At 34.2% G+C, this 11,105-nt stretch overlaps 1 protein-coding gene across 1 annotated transcript in view; it reads left to right on the forward strand.

Annotated features, from left to right (window-relative positions):
- LOC126470401 (uncharacterized) overlaps positions 1-4,622 on the forward strand; it is a 125,363-nt gene extending 120,741 nt beyond the window's left edge. The window contains exon 11 of the mRNA XM_050098247.1: positions 966-4,622. Coding sequence (XP_049954204.1) covers positions 966-1,135 — 170 coding nt within the window. The 3' untranslated portion in view covers positions 1,136-4,622. The remainder of the gene's footprint in view (positions 1-965) is intronic.
- Positions 4,623-11,105: the final 6,483 nt, after the last annotated feature.

Raw genomic sequence — 11,105 nt, forward strand, 5'->3', positions numbered from 1 at the left:
GTCCTGCTATCTTGCTGCATGCGAAATGGAAAATTTACCACTGAAATCAGATTGAAACAGCCAAATAACGGGTCGAGTTCATTTTTCCCATGAGAATCTTTTAAAAATCGACTATTAAATCTTCGCAAGCCACTGTTTATTCTTGTGACAGGTAAATCAATAATGCATCACCCGAATTTCTCATCAATATCTGAAAGTGTACTGAAGGGGATCTACAGACTGGTACAATTACAAGAAAAATATTGTGAAGTAACAACTCAAAAGCATATGTTTCTAGGTTCTGATATGCACAATAACTGTTCGTTTCAATATTTTTGACTTTGTGTCTAACTTTTATATATGTTGCAACTCCTCCACATTCCATTTTCACTCTGTATGAAAATGATGCTGGTCTCTAGTCCCTTATTTTTCACTTCTTTATCCCTGTGGTTACATGGTGTTCAGAGAGGCATGGTATGTCGATCACTTCAGTATAGTATGAAAATCTGTGCAGTTGAAATAAGAACATCATTACCTCCTTGTTATACACCACACTACATATTTTTGCTATACCGTGTAAGTCTTCAGTTAATTTTTCACTTGATTAACATAAAATTCATAGTTTAACTAGGACTGGTTCTGGAATTCTATCAAATAATAAATGATTACTTAATGAGGCCGACATCCCTCATAATTTAGTACTGTTCAAGAAAAAATATTTTGACAGATTTAAAATTAATTCCTAATATTTTAGAAACTCTGGCTTATTTATGTAACATCTGTGTTGTAATTTTGTCACCAACAAATTCACAGAACTTTTATTAACATTCTTATTTTTGACCATTGCAGATTAAAATGAGAAGATATATGAAGTAAAAAAAATCTCTTCTCAGTTAATGAGGTTTCCTGTGTTCTTCAGTATAATTAATTACAGCTTTTTGATGTTGAAAATTTTAATATTTAATGACAGTTGTTTCTCTCAATAGGTGATCAGTGTCCAATGCACTTCGACGATGGTAGCAACCCCTGGTGGAAGAGAGACAACCACATTCATATTTTTAGGTTTGGCAACCATGCATATTCACTACAGAATGAGATTATTTGCATATTAATGGGTCTTTTATGTTCATTAATCAGGCTAAGGATGATTCTTTGACTGCCGTAAATGTTGAGTGTTCTTGTTGGACCTGTTTGCAGGAAGGATGTGGTAGATTTTCTGCTCATGGGCATGTTGTTCTTTTTTAGCCGATAATGTGACATATTTTGTATTTGATTAAACGTGTCCTGTGAAAATATCAGTTTTTACATATTTATGACAGATGAAATGTTTTTATATTGAGACATGTTACGCTTAGAAGTGGTTTTTACTTAATTAATCTATACAGTAACATAAAAGCCATGGACAACTTTGTAACAGTTAAAGCCTGTTGTTTATTAAGTGATCTTGTTTGCAATTTGGTCCCAAAACAGAAACTGTGTATCTAGTTGCTGTTAAAGGTGAAATGCTATGCAGAGGGGGAGTCATTGTCTGCAGAGGGGGAGTCATTATCACTTATATCATCTTTTGTAATTGCATTTTGATGAAAAGATACACTTATCATCACTGCTGTTTTAATAGTAAGTGGTTAGATTTATGTTTGCAAGAGAAGTCATGTACTGATTCTCTCCGTAATGTGAGTTTCTTATTTGCATGTAATATTTCCACATAATGTGGACACAAGCAATTCAAAGTATGAAAAAATTATTTTGCCAAGTGATAGTATACAGATGACAATTTTTTTCTGTACTTTAAATATTCACAGATTCTTATGCACCATAATATTAATGCAGTAATGGTCTTAAAATGTACGGCATACAACAAAGTATACAGATGACAATTTTTTTCTGTACTTTAAATATTCACAGATTCTTATGCACCATAATATTAATGCAGTAATGGTCTTAAAATGTACAGCATACAACAAGGCAGAGAAGGTCTGTGAGACTTTCCTTATAAAAAAATCTGTAAATACATGAAATGAGGCCAAAGTCTCCCTAAATCGTGTGTCATCAGTTCTCTTGTACTGTGTTATCATGGATATGTTTGTTTCTGCAACATTTTGTCTCACACGTAGCATATTTGCCAGCTGTTTCTGTAAAAAAATTTCAGTAGAAACATTGATGTATCATCTCAAGTATGACTTTTCACATTCTTTCCAAATTTCTGTGCAAAGAGTAAAGTATTCCTTTAAAAAAAGGCAGGAGAAAAAGAATGAAAGTTACTTCAACATGTATGTAAATAAAAAGGGCTGTCCTTGTTACCTGTGTACTTCCAGATTTTCCAAGATGTGTTGGTACACAAATGTAACAACAACAGAAAATTCTTGATTATTCATTAAAGGCCACGGAAGTGAACTGATTGTGACTGTTATAGGTATTCTTGAGGAAGCAAATTTAGCATATGTAAATCAAATTTAAGTTGTGTAATTCCTCATATGGATAAAAGTACAACAACCTATACTAGATTTGTTTTCCCCCCACCCCTTCCTCCAATTCTGTCATACGTCAGATCAGCTTTATACTGGATCATGTTGATGCAGTGTCCACAGTGTGCAATTGCTAAGAAGCAACCATCAAGATCATTTTTGTATGATAAAAACATGCTCATCATGCATCTCATGCCATAGTTGATTTAATGCCATGCCCCTGCTCCACTCATCCCTTCTTTTCAACCAATTCTAATGTTTGCATGCATTTTCAGTAATATGTGGACTTAATTTTAAATCATAGAATTGAAACTAAACTTTAATATGATTTCAGTGCTGCTCACTGACAATTGTAACTACATGTCTTTATCATTCTGAAGTAATTTACCCAAAGCATAAAATTTTCCTTAAGTTAATTAAAGGTTTTTAACCACACTAATCCAAATGCCACAGTTTTAAACATTCAGATTAAAAATTAGTACCTTGTCCCCCAGGGAAAATTACCTGAACTGGAGATAATTACTTCCTCCTTCACACAATACTTCCAGTAAAAGGAGAGTGACCTTTGCAGCTACTTTTCATCCTTTAAATAGTTTGAATATGAATACTTATCTTAAGCAGTATGAATCTAGAACTAATGTAAAAGAGTCCCATGTGTAAACTGACATGAACTTAATTATCTATATGACAATGAATCTCATTATTCAAATCTTCCTTAGGAGTTGAGGGTTAAGGAGACATGCCTAGAAGTCATTGGTTTTGAATAGGGTTATCACTCCACTGGTGCATTTTAATCACCAGTGTTTCGGAGAAATTAACCTGAACTTTCACATCAGGTTCATGATACTGATTAAATTTAATTAACGCGTTGACTGTTAGGAGGATGATGGCCGCCACAGCAGTCTTGTGCCTAATGTCGTGTCATTGCAGTGCATTGCATTGTGCATGCAGCAGTCAACAAGTTTAACAACGCTGCCTTTAAAATAAAGGAGGGTTGTGGAGACATGCTGTAGTCATTGTTCTTAAATAAGGTTATCACCCAAATGGTTTATTTTAATTACCAGTGTTTCAGAGTAATGAACTGGAATGTCCACAGTAGGTATTAATTAAACATACTTAAATAATCCTGCCTTTTGTAGTCCACAATTATACACACATCAGTTAATGTTTATACAATTATAATATGAATATGGTATTTACCCAGTACTGTGGGGGGCACAACCTTCTTAAACATTCAGCCAGTAAAATTGAATCATGTGTGTTATACTGCTACCACAGTTTGAATACAAGAAATGCTTTAGGCAGTACAGTGTTGTTATAAGTAAAATTCTGCTTTTAAAATGGAAAAATAGCAGTGGAAATGCTATTTAAGAAAATTAATACAAGGTTTAAAGTTTGTGAGAATTGTGTACCTGTTGCTGTCTACACAAGTTCCTTAGTTTTTCTCAAGGTTAGCAAAGTAAACGTAGATCACACATATTTATAGTGTGTAATGTGTCTGAATTTTGACAGTAGCCTCAGTTCATGAAATTTGTACTTAATTATTTGCTGTCGGTTGCTGGTAAGACCTATTTAAATGTGCATTGGAATATTGTGCCTGATATTTTTTTTAACTTTTTGACAGTGAAATCAATTAAATATGTGTTTCTTGTATCATAAGCAATAGTTAAGTCATATTGTTACCATTTAATACTATCGTGGGATGTGTTATGCATCATTAGGAACATAATTTATAATGAATTTGTGATTGGCAGTATTGAGTTTTAAGATTTCAAAAAATATGAGGATGATGAAAATAAAAAAGCAATAACTATGTGTTCCATCAATCTCAGAAATGTTTGTGATAAATACAGAGCTGCATAGATATTTCCATGTCCCATTAAATGTATTTGCAATATCATGAAATGCTGTGGAACATGTCAGTTGATTTAGGAAAAGACACATTTTTCAGTGACTGTTTGGTTGCATGATGACCATTTATGAGTACATGAGTAAATTATATTTATATCTACATTAAATATAATTTAGTGAGGGTATAAACCAGTAATAGCTGATTTTTAAGTTCCATTAATTACTTTAGCCATTTGCCATGTTATGTATATTTCTTAATGCTATCTTTATCTGTATATAAAATATTATATTTTTCTTTGATGTTTGAACTCCCCTCCCCCCCCCCCCCCCCCCAAGGAAAGTTTGTATTCATTTAGTGGGAACATTTTTGTATCTTGCCTTTTTTAAACTATTGTACTTCTCCAACCCACTAAAAGCTTCCATAGGATTGCAGGGTAATTCAGAAAAAGTGTAAAATAATAATCTTCCTCTCGCCCTTGTGCCACAGTTCTAATCTTTATTATTTTGTGACTGTGCAATGTCACCTAAATTATTAAAATAGTTTCGTACGCAGTATGTGGCAATTGGTTCTCCATGGCACTATGGCAGCTCTATCAAGCAGATATGAGAAGTGAGATCTGATTGTGAATTTGAATACACAGTTTTAACTGAAAACAGAGGAGTGTGTTTTAATTATTAACAAATATTTGGTGCAAATAATCATAAACACCAAGTGATGGCAGGAGAAAATGCTTAAAAGATGTGGAAATGAATGAGCTTTTGGAGCCAGTAGCGCCATCTTGTTTCAGAAGGATTGAAGGGAAAAGAAGAGGGATGAAGGAGGAGGACTGTTGAGATTTAGTAAATGGGAAGAGTTATGGAAAAGTCACCCTGAACCCCAGTTGAGAGGAGCTTACTTTGACAGGATGAGAAAAAAAGACTGGTAGTTAGTGCGTGCACCAAATGAAATTTAAAAACCTAGGGACTTAAAGACGAAAGATAGAATAATAAACAAGATAGATATTACTGAAAAAAAAAAGATCATGAGAGTCAATAAAAGCAGAAAGGTAAGTGCATTATACATGTAGGTAGTTGAGAAGGGTGGGGATAAATAGGCAACTCATAAAATAAAGAATATATAAAAATAAAAGGGCGTGAAGAAAAGGAATAGTTACTCAAAACAAATACTATTACCACAGAAATTCACATCAGTTTTGAGGCAGATGGGTGGTGAAATTCGAGCACATGATGTAAAGCCAGTCCCACCTGTGGAATTTTGAGCAGCTAGTGTCAGGAGGGAGAATCCAGATGGTACATGTGGTGAAACGGGCTCTGCGGTCACAAATGTCACGTGTGTGCTCGGCAACAGAATATTGTGTGTTGCCAGTATATGCCAACTGTCTGTGCCCATTCATTGTAACTGATAACTTGAACTGGGCTCTTATCAACTCTTTCATGGTGTTTTTTTTTCAGTAATTACTATATTACTTGTTACCCTGTCTTCCACTTTTAAGTTCCCATTTTTTCAAATCTCATCTGGTGCAGCCACCAACAAACTGTCTTTCCCTCTCATCCCATCCAGTAAGTCTCCCCTGATTTATGAATTGTCCATATCTCCTCTCATTTCCTAAATCTCACTAGTCCTTTTCTTTATCTTTCTTCTTCCTCCTTCAACTCTTCTGCCAGAAGATGGAGCCACTTGCTCAGAAAGCTCTCCTGTTTCGACATCTTTGTGTGTGTTCTCCTGCCACCACAGGTGACTAAGATTTTTATGCATCCGTATTATAAAAATAAGATACTATTTGAGATAAATATATCGCAGTTTTGTGATACACGGTGTACTTTGTTTTGGATGTTATTTACAACTAAATGTGGCAATATTACTCGCTATATTTAATAAAACATAAAATAGTCTGTCTATCATTTTATTAAGATAAAAACAGTACAAAAGTGTTTTTAGCAGTAGTAGAAAATGATACATTTGTAATGTAATTATTGAGATTATAAAGGTTCAAAGTAAAATATTGGATCAATCCGTCCATTCTCAGTATTTGAATATGCATAGTTTATGACAAGTAATTCCTGTAACAGTTTGGATCGATCTGTCCATTCTCAGTATTTGAATATGCATTGTTGGATGTCAAGCAATTCCTGTACCAGTTTGTGTGTTTGAATGTGTCTGTGATGGCTGGGTCTTAATTTAATGATCTGCTAGATGGTAACAGTGTGTAATTGCAAAACTCATTTGATTATTACTGATGTCACATATGCTAGATTTATCCAGTGGGATTTGACAAATTGATTCTCTTTGATGCCTGTTAGTATTTTGACATAGCAGAAATTCTGCTAGAACTTTTTCATGTAAAGAAAAGTGTGCCTTACTTTCATATTTATACATAGTCTAAGCAGACAGGAATAAGTAATCCAAAAGTTTTAAAATGTATAGCAAATGATTTTGTTGCAGCTATCAGTAAACTACATGAAATTCTGTTGTATAATGCACACAGAATATTAATAACTCACTTTTATATAAGTGTTCATTTTAAATGGTTGTATATGAAATTTTATGTAGCAAACTGAAAAATGTAATGATTTTTAACAAATTGTATGTTAATAAAATTTTCTATTCTTTGTAATACTACTGTTTTCTTGTGTATTTGAATTGCATTTTACAAGCAAAGTGCTCAGAAATATCACTACATTCTACTTAGTCACATTTCCAATAAAGTAATATTCTTCACCTCTTAACAGTAAACTGAAAATAGCAAACACAAATTTAAAGGTTTCAAAGTACGAGTTAATTAAGACATACATTTATTGGCAACTAAATACATTGTGCTGCCAGTTATGTTCATAGGGTAGAATTTGTTTCATTGTGTCTTCATTACACCAGTAATTCCACATTCACAAAAATATGTTTTTGATTGTGTTTTATCTTTTACTGCGTTTTAAAGTGTAGCTAAATCGTCTTGTATTTATTGCAACCTTTTTATGTCTTTTAACAATAAAAGTAGAAGGGAGTTGGAAAATTCGTTTTGTTGTTTTCATTAAGAAAGGGGTAAAGGCAACAACACACTGCATAGATGATGTGTTGAGCACTCGATAGTAACATAAACAAGATTGAAAACGTTGTTGCTCAGGAAGAGGAGTGGGGACAACAATGGCATATGGAAAAATAGCCATGGCTAATGGTGTCAGTTTTCTTTTTAAAGTCACTTCATTTAGTTGCACTGTACTAGGCAGGTTTTCTACAAATGGCCTACTCGCAGTTTCATAAAGACAAAACATATTAAGTCCTGCTGATCTATCTATAGATACTACAACAATGATAAGTGTAACACATGGTGAAGAAATATCCAGGGCGGGTATGTCAAAGCTTTTAGCTGTCCATATTGATGAGAATTTAAATTGGAAAAAAAAAAAAAAAACACCATGTTTTGGAACTCCTAAAACCACTTAGTTCAGCCACATTTGCCCTCTAAATCATTGCACATCTTGAGAAGGGATGAATCAATAAGTTGACATATTTTACTTATTTTCATTCTATAATGTCAGGTGGAATAATGTTCTGGGGTAACTTACTCAACTTTAAGAAAGGAAGTGTGCAGTTCTCAAAAAAGTGCTGTAATAATATTTTGTGTTGCTCACCTGTGGTCATCTTGTAGACATTTGTTCAAGGAGTTAGGTTGTTTGACTACTGCCTGACAGTATATTTATGTATTAATTCCCTCATGAATTTTCTTATAACTAATTCACTGCAGTTCAAAAGGAACAGTAATGTATATAAATACAATACCAGAAGAAAAAAATGACATCCATTTCTCTACATTAATCCTTTATATGGCATGGTGCAATAATGTACCACCTTTCTTTAAAAAAAATCTATTTCCTGAACGTTTGTGGTACAACAGTGTACCGCTTACTCAGCACCTTCTAAACACAATATAGTATCAATTCGACAACATTAAGTGCTCTTGGAAACGATATTATAGGTAGCACAATGACTGATGTCTTTGATCGGTACACATGTGTACCACTGGCCGTTACTTCCACTGCTGCTTTGCAACTTTTGTGAAAATTCCGGCAAAAACAAGAAGAGTGATTGCAGTTCAGCATCTGTAAGTACAATATAATAATGTGACAGTAAAATAAGTTGGCTTATGACCGTAATTTTCGACTATTTGATAATTTTTCAAGAAAAATAAGTTCGTATCACAACGAGGTACATGAAAGTGGGGGCTTTTTACTTGCATTTTTTACCATTTCTGCTTTTAGTTTGAATGAAATTTCACATATTGCTGAGAGTTATAGAGTTTTGGCTTTGTACTTTGATAATCAATTGTTAGGAATACTGAAACAGTTTCAATAACACTACGAAAATTTCGCACCATAACAGAAATCTCAGAAGCATGTGTCCGCTAGAATTTTTACTTTATTTTTGTTTCATCTTGTCAATTATCTTTCAAACTATTTATTTCAGGTTATACAGTTTGATAAACAATTACATCAAATAGTTTGACACTTGATAATATTTGGTATTATCAACAATACAGTGTAATAACAAATGGCTTTACAATCCTTTCAGATAATGAAAGGACTTAGGGATAAAGAAGTGGAAGATCTCCTCAGTTCATTTACCGATGATCAAGTTTACGACTCAGAAGAGGGAGGCGATGATGAAGCCGAAGATTTACTGCCAGTGACAGTGCATGGATCACCATGCAAAACCCGCATGTTAGAATCTCCATCCACAACAGCTGGGCATTCACAGCAACGCAGAACATCTGCATGTCTATCAAACTTCACAGAAATTGTAAATGAAAGTGATGACGATATCTCATCAGATGATTCAGTTACTGATCCCAATTATTTTTTGCGAGACGAATTAGGAGGTCAGGAAGAAATTCGAGGTTTTCAGAATAACAATTTTCCCAGCTCTGATTCAGACTCAGATTCTGATGAAAATACCGACAAACTGTTCTTTTGGTCCAAGCATACATCTTTGCCTACTAAATTTAGTAGCATACAATTTCACGAACCTTATGGTCCAAAAGTAAACACAGATAATAAAACACCGGGTGAAATATTTTTGTGTTTTTTTACATCTGATGTTTGGAAAGTTATCGTGGAACAATCCAATCTCTATGCCAGCCAAACAGTGAGTACAAATCTCAGTACTACAACAGAAGAGATGAAAGCTTTCTGTGGCATTCTTGTAATAATGGGCTTTCATCAGTTTCCAAGCATGAGGCTCTATTGGTCAAATTTTCACGTGGAAAGAGTAGCCAGTGTGATATCAGTGAAACGTTTTTTTAAACTTATTCGATGTAGTCATCTAAACGATAATTCGAAAGCTCGTAACACACCACAATTTGATAAATTGTTCAAAGTAAGGCCCCTAATAAGGTTTTTACAGAAATCATTCCAAGGTTCAGAACAAACATTTCTATAGACGAAAGCATGATCAGGTTCAAAGAAAGAAGTACCCTAAAGCAACACATGCCTATGAAACCTATAAAGAGGGGTTTCAAAGTGTGGGAAGCAGCATGCACAGCTTCAGGTTATATGATGGGATTTTCGGTATACACTGGTAAAACGGACTCTGGGGAAATTACTATTGGCTTAGGTGAAAGAGTGGTTCTTGATCTAGCAGACCCATTTCAAAATTTGGGATATTGTATATACTTCGATAATTTTTTTTACATCTCTTCCCCTTCTAAAATGTCTGTTGGCGAAGAACCTTTTCTCCTGTGGGACAATTAGGTCGAATAGCAAATATTTTCCAAAATAATTGCTGAAGGAAAACCATTTACTCAAACAATCCGAAAGTGATTTCACTCAGTCAGGTGACATTAGTATGCAAGTGGATGGACAGGGTGATAAGGCAGTATGTGTAGCAAGTTCAATGCACAATCCCTCTGACGAGACAACTGTGCAGCGTACCAATCATCACGGTGTGAAAGAGAGAGTTTCGTATCCCGTTGCAATGGCATCCTATAATATGTATATGGGTGGTGTCGATAAATTCGACCAATATATGGCCGTATACAGTGTGAGCTGGAAGGTGGTGGATGAGTATATTTTATTATCTGTTTGATGCTACTATTGTTAACAGCTACATTATTTAATGAGAGAATTGTAGACTGCAGGATAAGAAAGTGTGGATGACTCAACTAGAATTTCTTTCACAGTTGGAAAATGAGCTACTTGCAGATTTTACGTCCTGAATGAAAAGTGGATATTCACCACGAAATTCATCCGTCTCCCAAAGAAAACTTCCTAGTGGTAGAAAGACTGTTGTGAATGCTGTTCATTTTGCTAATATTGGCACCCATTTGTCTGAAGTTGGTAGCAGACAACGGTGTGCTTACTGTAGTACAAAGAAAATTCAAAAACGTAATACACTGTAGTGCAATACTTGCAAAGTAGTGCTTTGTAAAGGGTGTTTTACACCTTTTCTCAAATCAGTGCAAAAATAATTCAAGTTTATTGTTATAGTTTCTGCAAATTATTGTTTGAAACCTTTCTTGGAAATTTATAATGTAAGATAATGCACGTATATGAATAAAACTATGTTTATTGAAACCTGTTTTGTATCTTACTCCTACACCACTGCCTATGTACCACTGCCCATTTACAGATTGTATTCGTCAATATAGGGCACTGGTACACATATGTACCACCATATTAGTCAATCTAAAATGTTGAAAAAAAATTATAACAACCTTTTTTTTTTTTTTTTTTGGTTTGTGGGGACCATAAAGACCTGTTAGAAGTGTAAAGAGGGAGAAAAAATACATTTTCAGTTTTTGCCCTATAAAGGGTAAAGGT

Source organism: Schistocerca serialis, chromosome 3 (genome assembly GCF_023864345.2).
Source record: "Schistocerca serialis cubense isolate TAMUIC-IGC-003099 chromosome 3, iqSchSeri2.2, whole genome shotgun sequence".
In the NCBI taxonomy this organism is placed as follows: domain Eukaryota; kingdom Metazoa; phylum Arthropoda; class Insecta; order Orthoptera; family Acrididae; genus Schistocerca; species Schistocerca serialis.